At 35.4% G+C, this 26,118-nt stretch overlaps 1 protein-coding gene across 1 annotated transcript in view; it reads left to right on the forward strand.

Annotated features, from left to right (window-relative positions):
* Positions 1-1,720, forward strand: part of FMN/FHY (riboflavin kinase/FMN hydrolase) — a 246,154-nt gene extending 244,434 nt beyond the window's left edge. Inside the window, exons 7-10 of the mRNA XM_089424162.1 lie at positions 470-565; positions 767-918; positions 1,053-1,136; positions 1,239-1,720. Coding sequence (XP_089280288.1) covers positions 470-565; positions 767-918; positions 1,053-1,136; positions 1,239-1,382 — 476 coding nt within the window. The 3' untranslated portion in view covers positions 1,383-1,720. The remainder of the gene's footprint in view (positions 1-469; positions 566-766; positions 919-1,052; positions 1,137-1,238) is intronic.
* Positions 1,721-26,118: the final 24,398 nt, after the last annotated feature.

Raw genomic sequence — 26,118 nt, forward strand, 5'->3', positions numbered from 1 at the left:
TCACTATGAAAAAATATTAGAATATATCCTAATTTGTAAATCTGGAATAATTAAACCCATTGGATACAGTGGAGAAATAGAGGAATTGCAGCCACAATGCAGAAATAGATACCGTGGAGAAATATTGCAGCAACCATACAGGAAAAATTAATGTAGCAATAGTTCACAGAGACAGGTGAAATACAAGATAAACAATTAGACATGTCTTTATAACTCACATTAGACACATATGCATCATCAAAGGGATAGCTGAAACAATTCAACTTCCACTGGAACATGAAAAGAAACCTGTTTATAGATAATGAAATTTCCAGCTGTAATACTTTCAACACTTTTCTTTCCATCTATTTAGGATAACAAGGGTCATGGTTGTCACTTTCTGCAGCGGGGCTTATGTTGAACGTGGGGAACATGTTTTATTCAGGCAATTGCAGATTGTTTATTATTGCTAATTGTATTTTGCATGCAGGGATAGCAAACACTTTGCCAATTGAACCCTTGTATATTGGAGGTCCTGTTATTAAGGGATTTGGTCGTGGTTCAAAGATCCTTGGGATTCCTACAGGTATGTCAATGTAAGTTTGTAACAAAGGTCTACAAGTATTATAAAAAGTCACATAGAATCATACTATCTCTAGGTATGTCAATATAAAGTTTGCAACAAAGGTATAAATGTATTATAAAATGTCCCTTACAATCAACCTATCTCTTGTTGCTTATTGTTAATAATTTATCGACTGATTAAGAGGTAGAGTTCTACTTTCAGCCAATTTATCAGCAGATGATCTTTCCTCAACTATTGCTCAGCAACCATGTGGGGTATACATGGGTTGGGCTGGACTTTCTACGCGTGGTATTTATAAGATGGTGATGAGCATAGGATGGAATCCTTACTTTGGTAACACCAAAAAGACAATTGTAAGTGCTGCTAATAGATGGAACTTGATACTTAAACCCATAAGCCGTTTTTTGGTGCACGTCTGATAACTTTTGTACCTCCTTTAGATCCTTTTCAAGCTTTAATAAATTTAATGTGTGAAATGTGATTGAAGGAACCATGGCTTCTTCATGAATTTGAAGAAGATTTCTATGGGGAGGAGCTGCGTCTTGTCATTGTTGGGTACATTCGTCCTGAGGTATTTTTACTAAATAGATGTACTGTTGTCTTTCGTAATTGTTCTTTCACTCACCCCCCAGTTTGGAATATTATGTCTGATTTCTTTTACTCGTAAGTGCAGGTTACATTTCCATCCTTGGAAGCCTTGATAGAAAAAATTCATGAAGACAGGCGTATTGCGGAGGAAGCCCTTGATCTCCTTCCTTATTCAAAGTACTCAAATGAGCCATTCCTGAGAACTGATGTATCGACACAAACCGATTGATAAGTTGTGGAACAATGGAAGAGCTATGGACACTGTTTTCTGCCAGAGTTACAATAGATGCAGGGTATTTAATCTTTGAATCCACAATCATTGTAATGATTTTCGCGGGTGAAATGTTTCCATTACAACTAAAATGCAAGAAAAAATAGTGATTAAATTAAGAATCATATAAGACCTGGTAAATGTAAAGAAAAAAACTTTCAGGCTCATTTTAACTTTCTTGATACAAACTACCTTTTGAGTCTTTCGGATTTTCTCATGAGCTTACTGAATCATCTTTGTCTCTACCCCATAGAGCTATATATTCTACCATCAGTAATCTGATGAGTGATTTACTATTCCTTTATGCTTGCATCAGCCATCAGTGATCTGATGAGTCAATTAATATTCCTTCTACTTGTACCTAAAATTATGGTCAAAATATTTAAAATGGAGTCTGTACTCTGTTAAGGAAAGTGTTAGAAAACTTTAACTTATGATAATTGATTTTTTTCCCATCAAATCTTCTCTATTTACCTTTAGTTTTCAAGTTAATTTGCTACATTTCAGAGCAAGCTAAACATTTGTTCACTTGTGACTGAGTACATAAAGAGGGGAGTCCTGATGTGTTAAGAATGACATTAAATTTGATGCGGTATTATGCAAAAAATATCATTGGCATGATCCGAAGTGGAAGGTACACAAGTATCAAAGTTTGTTATGTGATTGATCTCTGTATGTTATAATCAAAGTACAGTGCAATATGCATTAGAGAAAATTTGAGGTATAAAATGGGCCTCCTAAGGAATATTATAAAATAATAGTGGAAATAATAAGATAAGATAATATTTTACATCATCAAATTTTAGAGGGAAAAAAGAAAAAAAACTATATTTTCAACACGTATTTTCAATTCATCTCTCTACGATTTTATTCAAATTTCAAACGAGAGCACTCGTTGGATGCCGAATTTAATTCTTCATCCAAGGAGTACCCATGTTGCATACTTTTGATGGATCTCGCTACAGGGAAAATGAGAAATATGTGAAAAAATGTGATTGCAATCACGTTTTCGATGTATTTCTCATTTTTCATGTATTAGGGTCCATCGATAGTATGCAACATGGGTACTCCTTGGATGAAGAATTAAATTCTACATCCAACAAGTGCTCCTGCTCAATATTTGAGTAAAACTGTAGGGAGATAAGTTGAAAATATGAGTTGCAAAAATAGGTTTTTTAAAACTCTTTTTACCTTTTTACTCAAAAAATGGTGAATCAACCCCCATGGTTGACATCATCATCTTGAATCCTATTAGGTCTTATAAAGTTGATTTTGGTTGTATATTTTTGTTTTGAGGCCCATTTTAGACCTCAAAATTTCTTTAATGAGCTTAAATATTTAGGTTGGCTTTCTGTTGGTTGTGACATTTTAGACAGACCCCAACATTGGATTCTTTTATAACAATTTGTTTTCAGCACAAAGAATTAATGTTTTGCGGTTGGTGCATGGGTAAAATATTGCCGCATTGATATGATCAAGAATATTTGTTATAGATACTATGGCAAGATTTATGTTTTAAATATTTAGGCATCACTTCCAAAAGTGAGTCTGTTACCACACAAACTCATACTTATAGAGATAATCCTAAGCTCAAGTGCAACTTTAGTCCAATTAAGAGGGATGCAACTATCGCCTCAACAATCCTCTTCTTCACTTCAACTAGGATCTCCTTTGACTAAAAGGGGGCTTCCCTCTGGTAGGATTGTTGGGATTTTAGAGTAATGCATTTCAAGGTGATTTTGATGAGTAAATCCAACAAAACAATTTAAAAGAGTTAAAATCATGAAATTTTGATGGGATTGGAGACTAGTGTCTTTATGTTGGACATATGGGGTCAACTAAGGTTCAACTAAGGTTCCTCTTTAGAATTTTATAAGTTAACCCAAGAACGATAATGAGGGAAGTCCACTACAAACCCTAATAGATCACCCTAGCTACCTCATAATTTTCAAGAAGGCTAGAGGAAGATTCTACGCTAGAATACCTCCAATGTTTTTGAGAAGGAATTTATTCAAGAAGGTAGAAGAGGGGGTACCACCACTGCTAGATAAGAACACCACATTTACAACCATTCAAGAATAAAATACCAGAGGGAAATGAAGATACCACTTCCTCATCATATTACTCACAAAGCCATTAATCCATTGATCCATCCATTAAGAAGTATCCACAAAATAACACCTTCAATTAAGTGCCTTACGTCACCATTCATAGCACAATGAAGAAAATAAAAGTTTCCAATAGAAATTTTAAAATTGCTCAAGGATTTCTCCCCTAATCCAACCATGAGTACAATTCTTAATGGTAGAAGAGGGGGCACCACCATTGCTAGATAAGAACACCACATTTACAACCATTCAAGAATAAAATACTAGAGGGAAATGAAGAGACCACTTACTCATCATACTATACACAAAGCCATTAATCCATTGATCCATCCATTAAGAAGTATCCACAAAATAACACCTTCAATCGAGCACTCTAGGTCACCATTCATAGCACAATGAAGAAAATAAAAATTTCCAATAGAAATTTTAAAATTGCTAAGGGATTCCCCCCAATCCAACCATGAGTACAATTCTTTATTTATAGAGAGATGATCAACTTCCATTATAATAAAATATCAATATTTCAAGTGAAGTCTTCTAATTTAGTCCACAAGGTCTCCACATATTCAACATGCGTTGTAGCACTTGTGTTTATGGGATATTAAAGAGTATCTCTAATCTCACTAGGTATTGATAAAAACATTGCAAATCCTTTTGTTGAATCTCCCTCCCAATACATCTTCCAGTAAAAATAACCCTTATAGATATTCCATATTTTTAATGAATGTCTTTTTATATTCCTTTAATGTTGAGAAATGTAACTAGTATCAATTTTCATAAGTGTAATTGAGTCATGATGTAATGTATTTGTCAAAAGAAAGAAAAATGAAATTATTTGTAAAAGAAAAATTATTTATTAGCATGGGTTTCATGCTTATTTATTTTATTTTCATGTAAAAAGTACCCATTAAGTGCTCTAGGTTTTGTGTCTTGAGTCAAAGTCAAAGTCATTATTTAAAGACCTTTCTTTGGCTCATTGTGTCAAAGAAAGAAAATCATTTTATGTATTTTAGTCATGTTATACTCCACCAAGTCGGTCCACCCTTCTCTTCATGTCGGCCTAATAGAGGAGCTTCAAACCACTATATATAGCCATGGATTCGACCTAGTAAGGGAGAAAGTTATCTATGAATTTGATTTGCAATTCTCAAGTGAAAAAACGAGTGCGAAAAAGTCTAAAGGGATGTCTTTGCATAGAAAGAAGATACTAAAAAAGAGGAGCCGAGATTCTTTATCTTTCTACCACACGTGTGAAGAGGATTAAGGTGCATGCCAAATTACAAAGCTGCAAAAGAGGACCGAATTATAGAGTTGTAGAGAGGGTCAAAACTTACAATGTTAAAGAGAGGGCCAAAATTTACAGTGTTGCAAAGAGGGTCGAGACTTACATTGTTACAGAAAGGACCAATATTGCAGAGAAGGCAAAGTCACTTGTAGAGTTGACTTATGTTGACTTGTGAAATGGAATAAAGTTTGACTTGTCTTCATGGGAGGCTCACTTGGTGGACGGAGGAAAATATCTGTCTTGGTCAAAAGATCTAAGTTGTCTCATTTACCTGGTTCTTGAAGAAGAGATTTTTTGGTTTTCCCCTCAAAGAGGGGTTTTTCCTTGGTTGTGTGCCTACATCATCTGTCATTGATCTTCATGATTTTGTTTTGGTAGTTGCTTCATGAAAAGAACTTAAAGAAGACATAAAGAAGATGATCAAATCACAAGAATATCACAAGTAATTATCAAAGTTAATTTTTTATTTTTATTTATTTTTATTTTTTTTAAACATGATATCAGAGCTAAGGTAAAGGAGAAAGGAAAAGGAAACTTGAAGATCTTTTAGCACATCTCTAAATCAATTCACTAGCTAGACACAATATGGATTTTGCAAGTTCTAGAGATACAAGCTTCCTACTAGTGATGGAATACAATGAAGGATGACAGTAAAATTATTAAGCTACAACATGCAAGGCTCATAACCTGAATTGAAACACATAGGGAACTTGGTACATAAATTTAGTCTATACAGAGATGCGAGGCAATTTACACATCAAATAAGCCGAACTACAATATTGGAGAGAATGGAAGGATGACTGAACTTTCACTAAAAAGGAGTTTATAAGGAAGTCTAATACAATTCAAAGCATGTTAGTTAATCCAAAGATGAAGGATATGCTACAGTATATAGTTAAAAGTCAATACTAGATTTGAAACTATGTCATAAGGATCCGATATCCCGAGTTATAGATGGTATAATAACAATCATTGCTATATGATGCATCTGATAAAAAATCCAAGCCTAGTCAATACCGAAATAATCTCTAATAGATAGATCGAAGGTTTGGAAATTATAAAGTCTCCAAGTCATCGCAGTAGTTTGAAGTTACAAAGTTCTGAGAAAGGTAACCAAATCACAAAGGAAAGAAACTAAATCAAAAATAAGTAAAGTCCAACAAGCAAGGCAACTAAAGCCCTATTCTACAACAAAAAGAATATCATATATAAAAGAAGTAGATCACATTCATATCAGTAAAGGAAGTAACACTTGACCTTGACATTTTTGTAATATTCATTACATCTTGAAGAAACCATTGCAACAAAGGACCAAAGTAAGCACTCCTTGAGGTAAGTATAATTGTCTTATCCTTATTATATTAGGGTTCTAAAATCTCATTTTTGGTTCTAAGGTTTGCAATGTTGAAAGTTGTTGGCATTCAAGTATTTGTAACCTGTAGTTGAGAAACCCTAATCCCATTCTAATTTTGTTTCCTCATAGAAAACCTAATTTTGGTCTCTATGCTTTGTAAGTAGTCTAGGGAGAAATTAGAAGCCCTAGTAAGTATAGAATTTAATTTGAAACCCTAGAATTGATATTTTAGGGTTTGGATCCTAAATCCCTAGTTTGTAATCATGCTCTTGTACTTGTATACTTTTGGTGGTATTTGTAAAGTAAATGTTACTGGTACATATAGAAATGTTGATCTTATGTAAGAAAGGAGTCCTCCAAGAAGAAACTTCCACATTCTCACAAAATACAAGTATTCTTTTTTATTTCATGTATATTTAGCTTTATCTTTGTTACTTGATTATTATCCTTTCTTTGAAGGATTGAGCTTGTAGGTATAAGGATTATGACTAGATTCAGAGGGCGCCTTCAAAGGGAGACTTATAAGAAGCTTTGTTGCAGAGGGAGTCCTTCAATATGAAACCTACAAGGTTTGTTACAAGAAGAATCTCAAGTTATGTATGAAAGTACAAGATTTGTAGCAGGCCTTTTTCATGAGAAGGTACAATTACTTTTGTCTTTAAATATTGCTTCATATTACTAGCTCTCTCATGTCTAGGGTTTTGATATAGAATCTTGAAAGTTTTTCTTAATGTTCGGGTGATTGATATCTAGACTAAATCAACCCTTGCCTTACTAACTATTGTTCACTTTGGTAAAACCCTAACCTTTAGGGTTCACTATAAAAAGCTTAACCTTTTTTATGTTTAGGGTTTGTTGATGTTATGATGAAATCCTAACCTTTTAGGGTCTGTTGTTGATGTCCAAATTATATGATGAAACCCCTAAATTTTTAGGGTTTGATGAATTAGGGTTTATGACAAAACCCTTGCAATATTCAATGTAAGTTCTTAGCATTGAAACCCTAGGTTGGTCGAGCTATTGTATATATAACATTAATTAATTAATTTTATTTATTTCTATATCTAGGGTGTATGACAAAACCCTAGTAGAGATTAATGTGAGATTCTAGGGCATGATAATGAAACCCTAGATATAAAATGCTTTCGCTATGATTATAGTCCTAACTTGATTTAGTTGTTTAGTCTTAATGATGGAATCTATGGTTTGTGACAAAATCCCTCACAAAGTTTGTTGCAAGTCTAGGGCATAAAGCTATAACCCTTGTTGATTGTAAACCTAACTAGGTTTAGGTTTTGGATGTCTAAAGTTTGATTTGTTTTTCTAAAATGCTCCCATTATGATGTCGATAAAGTTAATTTCATGCTCCTGTACATATATATTTGTGCTTGGTTGTACTTGTTGTTGAAGATTCACAGGTACATAGTCTTCAAGACGTTGAAGATGCTTACCTACCTCATATTTGATGATAAATTAACGACGTTGAGCATGATGGAAAGAGGGAGTTAATGACATTAAAGTTTACAAAGGTCGATGACCTTGTAAGGATAAAAGGAATGAAGTTCTAGAAGGTCAAATTTTCTCCAATGATATGATGATATAAATACAAAACCCTGTGTGGCTAGAAGAAATATTCTTTTGTTGGACTTGTCCCCTAGTTAAGTAGAAGCTTGAATAAAGAAAGAGTATATCTCCCTAGTCGAGAGGGAGGGCATATTGTGAAAGTTGTAGAGAAGACCTTAAAGAGAGAATGAGATTAGAGAATGGATAAAGCATTATAGATGATAATTCATGTCTAATGAAGTTTGGATAATATGATGATCTAAGCGGCTTCAAAATAGTTGAAGTCCCCAGAGTTTTGTGTTAGGATATAAAAAAATATATATTGAAAGTTTATTGATTGGGGTTGTGATTATATAGGTAGTGCGGATCTCTCCATAAGAAGTTCAAATTTTTAGAAGCATGCTCAGATTGGTGGATATTTCTGATTTGGTTGAAAGGGAGAGAAGCAGTGCCATAAAACTACCTGTATGATGGTACAGGGGAGGACATTGTGGCTTGGTTAATATTGAGATCTCTGTTGATGTCTAGATCCTAGAGGGAGGGTATTGGTTGGAGCTCTGATTTGGATTTGATACCTGGATGCCTGTAAGGGTTGGTGTCAGGGTATGGAGGCCTAGATGGTATCTATATCTTGTTGGATTGATACCAGAGCTGTAGCCTAATGGTTCATATAGTGGAAAATGACTGAATGACACCTTAGTCCCTATTGGGAGGATACCTTGGCAGTGAGGGTATCCCAAGCACGTTTTCTTGAAACAGAGATTGGGGCAAATGGGTTACAGGATGAATCATACTGAATAAGAGTAACTTTTCCATCATCCTTGTCTGGAGTATGCAGGACAGCAGGAATAGTTGTATTGTAAAACCGAACACAAGTAATATAAAATATGGCTAGATTTTTGGATTTAGACTTAAAATTCTCATAGCCTTGAGTCTGTATACCAAGAGTCAGACACTGTAGAATATTTACATCATCAAGTGCAACAGAAAAATCTGGAAAAACATCATACTGTACAGGGCCATCGGACAAACTTGTTTCTATTCCTCCTATCAAGGCTTGTGTAAAGGATGACCATCTATTATCAAAGAGGGCTGAGAAGACATAGGCTTTTTGACCTTTTCGATGGAGTGCATTCAGACCGACTCTCACCATCCCTAGATGGGCATACTGATAACCTGCGTTGCGGGCTGCTTGTATATGGCGAATTTCAAACATGGGAATTTTCATCATAGTATTGAGACTTAACTCAGTCTTTATGGATTTTTATTTAATCTTTATTTGAATGTACGCGCGGAGATTAAAAGGAGTTAATCTGCGGTAAACCTCAGAAGGGGATACAGGAGGAAGTCTCCAATTGACAGAAGGGTTTGGTTCTTCTTTTTCTATGAGAGCAGAATTTGCAGGGGTTTCTTCATCAGAACAAATATTTAAACCACTATGCAATTCGTCTTCATTTTGAATTTTTTCTAAATGCTTAGAACCAAATCGTCCCATAAATGCAGAAGAACTTGCAGAATCCATTTGGAATATAAAGAGAAATACCCGTAAAATAGTTTCACAACACGAGTATTGCTTGCTGATATCTGCGAAGAAATTGCGGCTTCCAACTACGAACAAATCGCGGCTTCCTCGACTCTAGTCTCTACGCCGAATGCTACCCTTCAACGCCTTTAGCGGCTCCGCATGGGCTTTACGCACTATTCACGGCCTCAACGAAACTAGTGATCCACTCAGACGATATGTTACCAATAATTTTTCACTCAGACAATATCTTCCCAACAGAAATTTTTGAACAACAACTCAGGCTCTGATACCATTAACACAGGATCATTAACACAAATGCGGAACAGATGAAGATAGCCAGAGGCTTTTGATTTATATTTATCAGAAATAGGATTCAGATATTACAGAAGGATTATTTCTTTACAGAGATCGACTGTCGTCGCATTTACCGGACTTCATACCGTTCGCTGGGAACAAGTATTACCGGAGGCTGCCTGGCGATGGACAGACTCTGCCTTAGAAATATTATGACAGACTTTCAGACTTTACCTATGGTTCAGCCACTTTAGGTTCTCACCAGTGCCGAGCACACTGATGCGCAGGTTTCCAAACCAATACTATAAGACCAGGGTGAACCTTTCGTGATGCAAGCAGATCAGACACTATGGTCCGCAGATGCAGAGTAGGAAAATTCACTCGACTCCAGACTCCTAAAACTCTAAACTCTTCAGACCCGAATGCCCTCCATCCTCAAGTCTCATCTATTTATAGGACTCAAGCATCTCATGAGTCATCAACAAGATTGACAGATAGCAAGATGCTTCTGCTGACAATAGGATGTACAGACTGACAAAAGCAAGATGCTTTAAAAGGACCAAATCCGGGCATGAGCGGACTACTCATGTTATCTCATCCCTATTCCGATACGGAAAGCCAGAGGCATATGGGGACCGGATTTATTTTATGTTTACACAGAGGAGATTCATACAAGAGAACCCTCGAAAGACTGAAAAGATGAGATTTGCATATCTCATTATTTACACAGTAGATATTCTTGACCGGGGAATCTACGCAAGACCCGTCCAACTCCATTGTCGGTTGGAAAGACATTACATCATGGTGTAGTAATCTACTTGAGGCCAGCTGTAGTGTTGGAGATTCCACCATTCAATCAAGAAATTTGAATAGTACTGGACCCATATCTCTTTCTCTGTTTCCCAAATATTCGTGTCATGGGGATCTGGTAATTCCAAGTGGTTAAGATTAAGATAAGGATTGTGTTATGGATTTATCTGCTGATGAAAATATTCATAATTGGAATTATTGCCGGTGTAAAGTATTCTTTCTTTGTAGTGATTCATTACGAACCAGCGTATATGGCCACATCTTTGTACTCCTTGTAGAAAATCAAGATCACTCAGATTTGCTAGATCATTGATTGTTTTTCTTAGGACATCTGTCAGGCATGGTGTCTGTGGAGTGAATTTGGGAATCTTTAATAAGGTGAAGGAATATGGTTTTAAGATTAATGGAGATAATCCATAAATCTTCCACCAATCTGAGAACCATTCTGGAAGTGGGTCTTCTTCTTCCATATCTTCGACTGGCATGTGCTCATACCAAAAGGAGAACTGCACAGAGTAAAACAAATTAGTTACAAAATTTTGTAATCCCATACCTGTGTAGAATGCCTGTTCTTGCCGTTCTTCATCAAAGTTGTCTCGATCCAGAAAGTTGCAGAATCTTCTTAGAGTAATGTGGCAACTAGTGATCCGTGTACTATCTTCTTCATCTCTTTCTAGCCTATAGGCTATGCTTCCAATATGTCTGAGATAATCAAGAGCCTCTAAAGCTTCTTCATTCATTTCATCTTGAAGTGGATCGGTCCATTTGTATGGTATACCAATTCTCTGTCTGACTTCTTTGATTGGGATCCAATTATCGTCATGGTCAAACAGACTCTTCTGTAAACTGAAAGAAACCCATCCAGTGGATGTTTCAATCTCTACTTCTTCTTGATTTCTTCGGATAAAATTCAGGGATAAGGCATGCATTGAATGTTCTTCAAGAAATTCTCTACTGAGCATGTCAGCAAAGCTATTTTTCTCTCCTTTAACAAACTCGATATCAAAAGAATATTGGCTGAGTTGCATTACCCAGCGCACCATGGCTGCGTCTTCAAACTCACACTTCTGAATAGCAAACTTCAGGGCTTGACAATCTGTTCTTACTGTAAAGTGTGTGTAAATGACAAAGTCTTTAAACTTAGAAATGCCAAGGCATACTGCTCGCAGCTCCTTTTTAAGGCTAGACTAATTCAACTGGTTCTTAGCCCAAAGACCGGAGGAGTATTGACAAACTTCTAGTGCCTTTTTATCTGTGGGGTTTTCCTGACATAAAACTGCACCCCAGCCGGCATGGCTTGCATCTGTCATTATGATCTTTTTCCATTCCTCTCTTATAGGTGAAAGAGGTTGTATATTTCTCACTCTTTCTTTAATCCTTCGGACTGCTTCAGTGCAATCTTTATTCCAGGGAATAGGATCTTTCTGTAGACGTTTATTTAGCAACTTTCTTTCCTGAGCACAATGTTTCAGGAACTTTGAGATATAATTTAAACTGCCTAGGAATCTCTATAACTGATTTTTATCAGTTATCTCATCAGGAAAATGATCAACAAAATTTAGACTCCTTTGTATTACACTGTAGGAACCATACTGAATATTGTATCCAAGAAAATCTATCATGGTTTTGAAAAGCTTCATCTTGGATGCAGAGAGGACTATTCCCATTTCTTTCACTCTTTTATAGAAGATCTTTAGATGCTTGATATGTTCAGGAATGTTATCAGAATGAATCAGAAGATCATCTATATACTTCTTTAGAAATTCATCCATACCTTCAAATGTTTCATCCATAATTCTTTGGAAGGCGGATGGAGCATTGATCAGTCCGAATGGCATAATGTTCCATTCAAAATGTCCTTCAGGAACAGAGAAAGCTGTCTTCCATTTGTCTTCTTCTTTGATCCCAACCTGCCAGAATCCAGACTTCAAATCGAATTTAGAAAAGATTTTTGATTTGGAAATCTGTGCTAGAATGCTTGATGGTTTGGGAAATGGATAAACATCATAATCCAAAATAGAATTCAGGGGCTTATAATTAACAATTAGTCTTGGTTTACCTCGGGCCTGTTCAACATGATTATTTACATACAATGCAAAGCAGGCTATAGGGCTCTTGCTTTTCCTAATTAACCCCTTTTTTAAGAGATCTTTGATTTCCGCTTTGCATGTCTTTAGTTGTTCTTCATTCATAGCAACAACTTTAGATCTTCTGAGCTTGCCATTAAAATCTTTCTTGAGTGGCAGCTCTACTTCCTGCTTCTTTATATGCCAGAATGCACTCGGATCATCAGAGCAACATTCTCTGAATTTGGCTTTTATATCTGCAATTTCTTTGGCATATTTTCCATTGTTAAGAAGTTCTTCTGCTTTTAGAACTTCTTTCTTCACCTCCATTTTGGCTAAGAGATGTTCCATCCTTTCAATCCTAGATATTCTATTTGGAGAATTAGGATTAATAAAAGGAAAGAAAATTTCTTTTTCATCCAAGCTAACAAAGTAACCATACCTTCCTGATGCTCGATCTAGTTTGGCTCCATGCTTCTCAAAATTTTTGAAGAAGGGAGTCCCAAGGTACATGGCACAGTCTATTCCCGGGACTATTGGACAGACAAGATGAACTCCAGTGGCTTCTGTCAAAAAGATATTTACATCTGCTTCATGCTTTGTAGGAATAGTTCCACTGGCAGTTATCACTTTTGGACACTCAGTAGGCCTCCTTAGATGTGCTGGAACAACTGTATCACTGACAATGTTTAGGCGAGATCCAGTGTCCATCAAAACTTTCCAAAACTCTGTGTGATTTCCAATTTGTACCTTCAGTTTGACACAGTACATTACATCTTGGTTTACATAGTGACAACTTAAACCCGATCTTTCTGCTTCAGATTCATCATCTGAATCTTTCATTTCAGGACCTGGTTTAGAATATGAAGTAGAAGTTGTATTTGCATGAAGTAATTTGACAGAAAGATCTCTATGATTTTCTATGCATAGTCTTTTATTTTCTTTTACTGTTTTCCTCAGTTCTTTAATAGCCATATGCATAGCAGGCAATGTCTGTGGTAGATCTTCGCCAAATTCTTCATTCTTGAATTGTCTCGTTAGTGCTTCTACTGAAAACAATGATGCAGGGGGAACATAACCTCGATTTGAAGATGACTTTGAGGTTTTCTTTGAAAGATGCTCAGTTAGCATAGATCTGTACATTTCTTTTAGCTGCTGATCACTAGCTGCCATCATCTGAGTGAAAAGATTTCTGCTAATCTCATCATCTTCACTTTTCATCATACTTATCATATTGCACTTGCAAACATCAGGGTCACTACAGTTACAATCATTGCAATTTGTGCAATAGGGGTCTCTGCAGTATTCTTCTTCTTCTGAGGAAGAGTCATCTGCAAAGTTCAATTCATTCTCTGATTCTGAATCAGAGGATATTAGCTCATCACAACTGCTGGGAATGTCAAAGTAATTTACTTTACCCTTTTTGTTCTTATAAGCAATTTTCTTTTTAGAGAACTCTTTCTTCTTCTCAGGACATTTATTAGCAGTGTGTCCTTTCTTCTGACAGTTGTAACAAATTACTTCTTTGGAAAACATTTATGTTTTTCTGTATGGCTTTGGTTTTCTGTGCTGAAGCGGGAAATTCTTCTTGGGGAATCTCTTTTTCTTTCTTCTCACCCCTTCAGAATTGCCAGCTTTGCCCAAATGCCATTGTTTACATAACTGCTGATATCCATGCGACTTCTTAGGATTAGTGGCAGCGAGTGCAATCTTCATCTGGGAGCAAAGTTCAACAATGACTGCCTTAACTGCTTGACGAATAATGCCAAATTTGTAGTCTCCAATTTTGCTGGGGAGTTTAGCTACAATTGCTGAAGAAACCCAGTTAGGTAGAGAGGCAAAAAAATTCTCTTTCCATTTTGGTTCAAGAATTAGATCAGGAGAAAGAGTATGGAGACGATGCAGATATTCATTGAAATATTCATCAAAGTGCTGCATGTTGTGTAGTTTCATTGCAAGTAGAGTAATGACAGTTATATCATTGGTGATTTGAGGAAATCCAATGAAATTAACTGTGATGTCATAAATCAAGCAGCCTATCATATTATTTACAGGGAGAGTAGTGACGGGGTCCATGTATGTAGTGCCATCTGCATTTAGAATGACTGATTGTTCCCATTGTGAAAGCAAAGTAGGTAACTTTAAAGTCTCAGCTTTAAGCCAGGAGTCTAATGTACCTTCGAAGCCAGCTATTATTCTTCTTGTAGCATTTATTGGACCAATTTCATCTGCAAGATAAGTGCGATAACATACAAGCATAGAATGCAGAACAGACATTACTTCGGCTTCAGTACAGTTATCAATGTTCCATGAATAAGTGGAACTTGCTGACCAATCCTTATGATATTCTGATTTCATTAAATCACGACGGTCAGGAGAAGGGTTCCAAGTAGAAGTCCAAGTAGATCTGGAGGTAGTAGCATGGACTTGCTGGTCAATGTCAGAAGTCTCATTTTCTTCAGAAAGATCCAATTTTGAAATACCAAATTTTTCTTTATCCCGCTGAGAAAAATTATTTATGCAGCTTTCTAGTTCTTCAAGTTTAGGTGTATCATCTATCTTATTGATACTGGTAATTGCTGCATCTGATTTTTCTTCTTCTTCATCATGACTAGATGAAGCAAAGAATTCTGAAAAACTTCCTTTGAATTCTTTAAATTCTGCTTCTTCTTTCTTTGAACCAGGAGTGTCTTTAGGGACCGGCTTTGGAAGTGGTGTAAAGAAACTTGGATTAGCAAATAGAGAGTATGGATGAGAAGAAGTGGGAGGAGGAAAGTTTATAATGCTTGGAGTTCTGATTAAACTTTCTACAGAAGGAGAAATAGAATAAGGAACGGTAGTAACTGGATTGGAAAACAAAGTTGCAGATTTATAGCTTTCAGTATTTGGCTTCTTCTTTAAAGTAGCTAAATCTGAAGAAACAGTTTTCACATATCCTTTTATCAAATCTAGATTGTTATTGACTCTAACAATCTCTCGTCCATGAGTAATTGATACATCATGGATCTGTCTTTCTGTCTTTAAAGACAGCTTATCAAGACTCTGTGCTATAGTCTGATCATTTTCAGCCAAGGTCTTTACATGCTCATTTAAGTACATAGTATTGTAATCTTGCTTTTGCAACATTCTATCCAGAAGTGCTTTCATTTCACTATTTTCTTTTTCTAAATTATCAAATTTAGCTTTAGCAAATCTTTCCAAGCTAGATAGAGCAAGATTAGTCCAATTAGTAGCAGCTATCATCTCTTTGGCTGAAGAATTTGGATCATCTGGAAGGGAAGGCAAAAGTTTATACAATTTCCCATCTTGTTCTCTAATGACCAAATTTTTCCAAGGACGAAATTCATTTTCAGTTTCAAAAATATTTCCATCAAGGAGCTCCCATTTATGCTTTGCAGGGGTTCCTGATCTTATCATGTTTATTCTAAGATTAGAACAAACTTCTCTGACTAGTTCTTCTCCCTTTTGTCTGATATAAACCAAATTTCTAGGGGTGTTTGGTTTACTTATCATTTTCTGAACTTTTGGATCAAACTCTGGAATCCTTAGAGGAGAAGGAATTATTACAACATTTTCAGCCATTTTTTCATCAACAAAATTTTCTGGATCACTTAATCTTTTCTGCTTTGCTTGATTTCTGAAAGATTTCATCAAGGCATCTTCTACCTGATTAATTGAAGGATAATACCATTCATAGAATGATATCCACTGATTATTAATAGTCATCCAGGCTTTCCATGACTCACTATTTTGCTCATTAAATTTCCTGCGATCCTTTTTCTCTTGCAGCAACATTTCTTGCATATAGAGATGCTCTTTTTCATGAGTAAAAATATCCCAATGGAACATTTTCTTTTTCCACTGATCAGCTGGGTCATAAGGGCCAATTCCTTTAAAGATTTTCAGAAAGTGAGGATTTCTTCATCGGACAAAATCTCTACAGACTTTGGAATCTTGTCTATAGGATGTCTTCTATATTCTGGAATTTGAGAAGAATGTACAAAACCTAATCCTAAAGTAGAGGTTGCGCTGATTGACTGAACAAGCATTTCTTCACAGGGGTTGAAGAATGCAACTTTAGTATAACTCTTATCAGGACAAGCAAAGTTTTCAGCTGGTATAAACTTAATCATATTGATATGAAAGTCTTGAGATGACTTTCCATGAGGGTTAGGAGGATCATTTGAAAACTGACAATATGTCTTGGAACAGTGAGGATGATCGCAAACTGAAGATAATGCATTCTGAGAAGAAGAGGATGGATTGCTGAACAAATTTTTTAAAGCTTCAAAAACAGCAGGGTCAATGACAATCTGCTGAGGACTTTGTACAGAAGGAATGATATTTGAGGGATTTGTATTTACAGTAGGAATAGAAGTGACAATAGTGTCAGAAGGATTTGATCTGGGAAATCTTGTGACAACTTTGTCATCCATCTCGGTTATTACGGATTGAGCAGCATGTACTGTCCTTTTTGCAGGTTTTTTCCAGTTAGTAACCCAATCATCTGGAGGACACAGACGTTTTCTTGAAACAGAGACTGGGGCAAATGGGTTACAGGATGAATCATACTGAATAAGAGTAACTTTTCCATCATCCTTGTCTAGAGTATGCAGGACAACAGGAATAGTTGTATTGTAAAACCGAACACAAGTAATATAAAATATGGCTAGATTTTTGGATTTAGACTTAAAATTATCGTAGCCTTGAGTCTGTATACCAAGAGTCAGACACTGTAGAATATTTACATCATCAAGTGCAATAGAAAAATCTGGGAAAACATCATATTGTACAGGGCCATCGGACAAACTTGTTTCTATTCCTCTTATCAAGGCTTGTGTAAAGGATGACCATCTATTATCAAAGAGGGCTGAGAAGACATAGGCCCATTACATATGTTGTTCTACTCTTCTTAAGAACATTTCAAATTTAGGTCAACTTTGTACCAGTTGAACAATTATGAATACCTCCATTGTTAAGAGGGAGTGTTGAGAAATGTAACTAGTATAAGTCTTCATAATTGTATTTGAGTCACAATGTAATGTATTTTTCAAAAGAAGAAAAAGGAAATTATTTGTAAAAAAAAAATTATTTATTAGCATTGGTTTCATGCTTATTTATTTTATTTATAGGTCAAAATGACCCATTGAGTGCTCTAGGGTTTGTGTCTTGAGTCAAAGTCTAAGTCATGATTTAAAAGACTATTCTTGGTCTTATTGTGTTAATAAAAGAAAATTATTTTATGTATTTTAGTCATGTTATACTCCACAAAGTCGGCCTGCCCTTCACTTCATGTCGGCCTAATAAAGGAGCTTCAAACCACTATATATAGCCATGGATTCGACCTAGTATGGGAGCAAGTTATCTATGAATTTGATCTACAATTCTCAAGTGAAAAATGGAGTGCGGAAAGGTCTAAAGGGAGGTCTTTGCATAGAAAGAAGATACTAAAAAAGAGGAGTAGAGATTCTTTATCTTTCTACCACACGTGTGAAGAGGATTAAGGTGTAGGCTAAATTAAAGAGTTTCAGAAGAAGACCGAATTATAGAGTTGCAGAGAGGGATGAGACTTACAATGTTATAGAGAGGGTCAAAATTTACAGTGTTGCAGAGAGGGTCGAGACTTATAGAGTTGCAGAAAGGATCAATATTGTAGAGAAGGCAAAGTCACTTGAAGAGTTGACTTATGTTGACTTGTGAAATGGACTAAATTTTGACTTGTCTTCATGGGAGGCTAACTTGGTGGATGGAGGAAAATATTTGTCTTGGTCAAAAGGTCTAGGTTGTCTCATTTGACTTGGTTCTTGAAGAATATATTTTTCCCCTCAAAGAGGGGTTTTTCCCTAGCTAAGTGCGTACATATCATGGCATTGATCTGCATGAGTTTGTTTTGATAGTTGCTTGATGAAAAGACCTTAACGAAGACATAAAGAATATAATAAGATCACAAGAATATTACAAGTAATTATCAAAGTTAAGAAAATATTTCTACCTTTATGATTTTCCAACATTCAATTCCTTAAACTACTCTTACCGCACATACCCACCCTCATAATATGTACAATATATTAATTCTACTTTTCAAAATTTCAAAATTGCTTTTATGTATTGTTACCAACCAAAATGGGTAACCCCATAGGAGAAAACTCTTCTCCTACATTTGGCAGCTAGTTGGTCAGCTAGACAATTAGGCTAAAACCATCATTAATTGATGATATGCCTTATCCCCACCACTTGCATCAACCATTTGCTTTTCATCCATTTAGAATGAGCACATGGATGAGGGTGAGCTTCCACTCAAAATGTACTATGACAATTTTGCAATAAGGTGCTTACACTTGTTTGTTTTTGGGAATTTGGTATGGAATACGGGGTGATATGGAAGATTGAAAAACTTTGACCTTGACCTTGTTATCTCACCTTACATTGGGGGACAATCTTTGATCCTAGCCTAGTGGGATCTCCCTTAAGGCCCCGTGGTTATAGGAGAGACAATACTTGGAATGCCCTTATTGGGATAACATAGTCCCAATTTCCATATATCACACTTAACACCTTCCATCTTACATTGCAAGCCCATATCTCACCATCATTCTTTAGGTTCAACTTTTCATTGGTTCTCATATGTTCACATGCTAGGGTAGGCCCTAAAAACTTGTATTTGGGAGGAAGATTTAGCGAAAAGAAATACAAATAGCATATCATGGCCACAAAAAACCTAAAGAAATAAAAGGCAAAATGCAAAGATGGCCAGGGATATAAAGATTGACACGTGGGAAAAATCCTAGCATGAACTCTACCTCAGTCATATGGCCATCGCTTGGTTCATGAGCACATTTTGCTCTATCACATCAAAGAAAGGAGCCCCTGCATGTCCCAACCCAAATGTGTGACAAAATGACTCTTCTTAGAGGGGTAATACAACAACTACTATTGATAGGTGGTTGCCAATGATGTCAACCAAGCAACACCAGGATCTACCCTGATCTTCATGGGAAAATTTTACGTTTCTCGCATCCAAATCACTCTAGTTAGTTTCTCCTCAGTTTTGTTTTTCCAACTATATGTGGTACACCACACAATTCTTTACAATTTGAAAGTTATTTTCATTTTAAGTTGAAGACCCAGTTTTGTGGGCTAAAACCCCAAGGGGTAGTGACATGACACCTTATCATTAATTCAGCTACGGTTGTCAATATATGACATCATATGAGATCCAAGGTTGGACCTAGGTGGCCTAATGTGATTGATGATGGAAGAATTATGTCTCATTATAATTGTACTTTGTATCTCAACTAAACATTTGATGAATATTTAATAGAAGAATAATAATTGATTACGGGCTTCCTCCCTTGTGGGGTTTTGCCCCGGTCTCCGACCAAAATCTTGGTGTCTCTATAGTGTATGCTTTTCTTTTGTTGTTCCTTACTATTTCACTGCATTGTTTAATGTTATTGTTCTCTCTATATAATTACTTGTGATGATATGGGGTGAATGTAATGTATAAATTGTTGAAAAAGTTAAAAAATGTGATTATCTACAACATAGAACATCCTAGCCCTAAATTAACATGACACATGCTTCGTTGGATATGATATATTATGTTGAGTGTGACATATCTCTACTTCCTACTCATCTAAGATATTGTAGCAGAACCCAAATTGAAGCATACCCTTGAAGTACTCTTCCTGTCATCAACACTCCCTGCCCAGTGAACATCTGTAAATCCTTGAAGTTGTACATCATTGTTTGTGACATATCTCAAACCATAGTCATAGCACCATGTAGATGTCTCAAAATTTGATTTGCTGCAATCCAAAGTTCATGTCTTGGTTCCACTTGGAATTGGCTCAATGTGTTCATTGCAAAGAAAACACCTGACCTAGTATTAACCAAATACATCAACGAGCCAATCAACTGTTCGTACATAGATGGATCTACCAAGCTATATTCAAAACCTTTTAACTTGTAGAATTGAGGCTTCTGTGATCCATAACAAGTATATGATAGGGGTTTCAACATAAATCACATCAATCATTTGTTGACGTGTTTCGAACCAACAAGTGTGGTTCATCGTTCGGAAAAGTTGAAGAACCAGATCATGGCTACATGTTAAATAGAGAGAGAAAAGATCATCCAACAATTATATTTGACTAGGAAACAACTATAATAGACCAGGAAACAACTATATTTGACTAGACTGGACTGAAGGATAGGGACAACGACTATATTTGACTTCACTCGACCAAGGGATAGGGATAGGGAGAATTAGTTTAAATAATTTATAAGTTAGTTATTTTATTATTAATACTATCAATGAATTGTATTTAATTATTAATTGTATATAGATAAAAAGTTTTAGTAGAATATAAATAATAAAGGTTTATTAAAACTAATATAACTTAAATCATTTCAACTACTAACACTTAGGAGAAAGAATATATTATTACTAGTTAAGATAATATTTATAATTAATTTTATTTTATTTAAAGGCTCAAATATTAATATTATATTATTGAAAGTATATGGAATAAATCAAATAATAATTTGTTAGAAGAATAACTAACTTATTTAGTTAAGTTAATATTTATAATTAATTTTATTTTATTTAAAGTCTCAAATATTAATATCATAATATCAAAAGTATATGTAAATAAAAAATTTGTTAGAAGAATAACTAACTTATTTAGTTAAATAACCCAATTTATTTAATTATAACCCTTAATATTATCAATGAATAAGTAGTAAAGGTTTATTAAAAGAATAACTAATTTGGCTTTTAATCATTTCTCCTACAACCCGGAGGAGAAAGGAGATAATATTTATAATTAACTCATTTTATTTAAAGGCATAAATATTCAATATTGTAATATTAATAGTATTTGGACTAAATGGTTTATTAGAAGATTAACTAATGTAGTTAGTTAAATAATCTAATCTGTCTAATTATAACCCTTAGGAGAAAGATTGTTGATAGTTATTCATAGTTATTGAAAAATAGTTATTAATATTATAATAGTAATAAAATTAACTAGATAATAATAATAAATAATAGTTATAATGTTAACTAAATAATAATAATAATAGTTATTATAAATAAATAATAATAATTAAGTTAATTAAAAAAGAATTATAATACATAATAAAATCGAACCAATCTGCTCTTATTTCCAATCTAGAAGGGAACTAGAAAAATTAAATAAGATTACTAAAAAACCGTCGAGAAATCAAAGAGCGGAGACAAAATTACTAAAGGACAACACAAGGGGCGGGGACCGGGGGCGGGCTAAGAAGAAAGGGCAGGGATCCAACAACTGCTAATTTCCAACCATCATCCCTATTGAGATTGCTCAACCTCTTTTCAATTTCAATGGCCTCCCTAAATTTCCGGTGATGAAAAGGGGCAATCTTGGCAATAACACAGGCCTCCTCAATACATATGTGATGTTTAGTCTTTTCTGCGTGTTCTGCCAAGGTGGAAGAACGGATCCTCCCATGTTTTATGTCAGCTGAGTGCTCGTGAATCCTTTGATTAATGGAGCACCCTGTCTCACCAATGTAGGGGGTCCCACAAGAACAAGGAATAACGTAGACTCCTTTCATGTCCTTGGGGTCAATAGGGTCTTTTACTGACCTAAGGGAGTTACGTATGGTGTTAAGGGGTCTAAAGGTAGAGGGAACATCATGCCTCTTAAGGATCCTCGCAATCTTATCAGTGGTCCCCTGGATGAAAGGGAGATGAACCCCTGATACCCTATCCTTATGGTCTTTCTTAACTCTGGGACCTTTGCTGGCTTTTAGGAAAGCTTTCAGGCCTTGGTGCCTACTATAACCATTATTAACAAACACGTTAAGAAGATGGTCTTTCTCTTTCTCAAGGTTCTTTTCGTTGGAAATCCTTAGCGCACGAGTCGCAAGCGTGTTGAGGACACCCATCTTTTGAGCAGGGAAATGATGGGAGTTGGCATGAAGATACTGCTCTGTATGGGTTTTCTTCCTAAACACTTGGTGGGAGAAAGAACCATCTTCATTCTTAGAAATGAGAACATCAAGGAAAGGAAAACATCCATTAACTTCCTGTTCCATAGTGAACTTAATGAATGGGGATTGATTGTTGAGATGCTGGAAAAATAGATCCAGCTCTTCCTGGCCATGAGACCAGATGACACTCGTGTCGTCAACAAATCTCTTCCATAGCTTGGGTAAGAGACGGGAAGAGGCTAGAGCTCTAGATTCAAAGTCTTCCATAAAAAGATTAGCAACAACCGGGGACAGGGGGGAGCCCATAGCAACCCCACAAGTTTGTTCATAGAATTCTCCTTCGAAGCTGAAGAAAGTCGAGGTGAGACAGATTTCGACCAAATGAGTGGTATCCAGATCGGTTAGGCGGTTGATGACCTCAATGGCCTCCTTTATAGGAATGCAAGTATAAAGGGAGACCACATCAAAACTCACAAGAATGTCCTCAGGGTCAAACTTTATGCTTTTAAGCTCATTGACAAAGGACGAAGAGTCTTTGACGAACGACTCTGTGAGGCCAACAAGGGGTCTAAGCTTCAAGGCCAGGTACTTAGCTAGGAGGTAGGTCGGACCACCTATGGTGTTGACAATGGGTCTAAGGGGAGCCCCTTCTTTGTGAATCTTTGGAAGACCATAGATTCGCGGAGTGATGGGGCTACTCTCAATAAGCTTATGGAAAAAAGAACCCACAAAATTACTAGATTTAATCGCAAGAGCGACAGTTCTGGAGATCTTTTTTAGGGGATTTTTGCTAAGTTTTTTATAGTTGCCACTGTTACAAAGATGGTCCAACATCTTCTAGCGATAGTCCTGCTTGTCTAGGATGACAGTAGCCCCACCTTTGTCAGCTTTGAGAACCACGATGTCCTTGTTATGGTTCAAGGATTTGAGGGCCTCCAACTCAGCTTTACTAATATTGCATTTAGGGGGCTTATCCTTCCTGAGGACTACAATGCAGTCTTGACTTATAGTAGGCATCAAGGTTTGAAAGCTTTCCTAAAAGGTAGCAAAGGTCCCAAAGTTAGGAAAGACCATAAGGATAGGGTATCAGGGGTTCATATCCTGTTCATCTAGGGGACCACTGATAATATTGTGATATTCCCTCTACCTTTAGACCCCTTAACACCATACGTAACTCCCTTAAGTCAGTAAAAGGCCCTATTGACCCCAAGGACATGAAAGGAGTCTACATTATTCCTTGTTCTTGTGGGACCCCCTACATTGGTGAGACAAGGCACTCCATTAATCAAAGGATTCACGAGCACTCAGCTGACATAAAACATGGGAGGATCCGTTCTTCCACCTTGGTAGAACACGTAGAAAAGAATAAACATCACACATGTATTGAGGAGGCCCGTGTTATTGCCAAGATTTCCCTATTCATCACCAGAAATTTAGGGAGGCCATTGAAATTGAAAAGAGGTCGAGCAATCTCAATAGGGATGATGGTTGGAAAATTAGCAGCTACTGGATCCCTACCCTTTCTTCTTAGCCCGCCCCCGATCCCTCCCCCTTGTGTTGTCCTTTAGTAAGTTCGTCTCCGCTCTTCGATTTCTTGACGGTTTTTTAGTAATCTTATTTAATTTTTCTAGTTCCCTTCTAGATTGGAAATAAGATCAGATTGGATCGATTTTATTATGTATTGCAATTCCTTTTTAATTAACTTAGTTATTATTATTTATTTATAATAACTATTATTATTATTATTATTGTTTAGTTAAATTATAACTATTATTTATTATTATTATCTAGTTAATTTCATTACTATTAGAATATTAATAACTATTTTTCAATAACTATGAATAACTATCAACAATCTTTGTCCTAAGGGTTATAATTAGACAAGTTAGATTATTTAACTAACTACATTAGTTAATCTTCTAATAAACCATTTAGTCCAAATACTATTAATATTACAATATTGAATATTTATGCCTTTAAATAAAATGAGTTACTTATAAATATTATCTCTTTTCTCCTCGAGGGGTTGTAGGAGAAATGATTAAAAGCCAAGTTAGTTATTCTTTTAATAAAACTTTACTACTTATTCATTGATAATATTAAGGGTTATTATTAAAAAAAATGGGTTATTTAACTAAATAAGTTAGTTATTCTTCTAACAGTTTTTTATTACATATACTTTTGATATTATGATATTAATATTCAAGATTTTAAATAAAATAAAATTAATTATAAATATTAACTTAACTAAATAAGTTAGTTATTCTTCTAACAAATTATTATTTGATTTATTCCATATACTTTCAATAATATAATATTAATATTTGAGCCTTTAAATAAAATAAAATTAACCATAAATATTATCTTAACTAGTAATAATATATTCTTTCTCCTAAGGGTTAGTAGTTGAAATGATTTAAGTTATATTAGTTTTAATAAACCTTTATTATTTATATTCTATTAAAACTTTTTATCTATATACAATTAATAATTAAATACAATTCATTGATAGTATTAATAATAAAATAACTAACTTATAAATTATCTAAACTAATTCTCCCTATCCCTATCTCTTGGTCGAGTCAAGTCAAATATAGCCATTGCCCTTATCCTTTGGTCCAGTCTAGTCAAATATAGCCATTTCCTGGTCTATTATATCCATTTCCTAGTCAAATATAGTCGTTGGATGATCTTCTCTCTCTCTATTTAACATGCAACCATGATCTGGTTCTTCAACTTGTCCTGACAATGAACCACACTTGTTGGTTCAAAACGCGTCGACAAATGATTGATAATGCGATTTACATTGAAACCCCTATCATATACCTTGTAACTTCTTCAAGTTAGTTACCATGGGAGTTTCCATGGATTTATAGTCTATTAATGCCAAATCTCTGAAGGATCTCAATAACATACTTTCCTTGACCAAGGAAGACTTCATTAGGTTTTTGCAACACTTCTAGTCCTAGATAATAATGCATTAGGCCAAGATATTTCATATCAAACTCAGAGACCAACTGCCTCTTACACTGAATGATGAGAGGCTTAACACTTGTCAGAAAAAAAATCATCAACATAAAGAAATAAATCACAAGTACATTCTTCAAAACCTTGAAATAGAAGTTTGGATCAACATTGTTGTTGGTAAATCCAAGTCTCATCTATTAGCTATCAATTCAAGCATACCAAGCTCTTGGAGCTTGTTTGAGTCCATACAAGGCCTTCTTCAGCCTGCAAACATGAGATTTCATTCCATGCACCTCAAAACCTTGAGGCTACTTTATGTATACCTCTTCCTCAATTACACCATTTAGGAAAGAAGTATTCACATCCATCTAATGTAAATTTCACACCAATAAAGCAACAAGCGAAATAATAGATCTAATGGAGGTGTACTTAGCAACTAGAGCAAAGGTCTCATCGTAGTCTTCTCCCTCTTTATGAGAGAACCCTCTAGCCACAAATCATGTCTTGTATTTGTCGATACTTCCATATACAACATGCTTGATCTTGTATATCCACTTGGAAGTCACCATTGACCTCCCTTCAAGTATTGGCACAATCTCCCAGACATCATTCTTCATGATGGATTGGTATTCTTCATTCATGGCCTCTTTCCACACTTGCTAGCTAGCTTCTATTTCATTGGTTAAAGGTTTTGCATCAATAAGGTTAGTCATAAGAGTTGCATAACTAAAATACCTTTTA

Source organism: Pinus tabuliformis, chromosome 4_2 (genome assembly GCF_031772625.1).
Source record: "Pinus tabuliformis cultivar Carrire ecotype Pingquan chromosome 4_2, CPIR1, whole genome shotgun sequence".
Taxonomy (NCBI): domain Eukaryota; kingdom Viridiplantae; phylum Streptophyta; class Pinopsida; order Pinales; family Pinaceae; genus Pinus; species Pinus tabuliformis.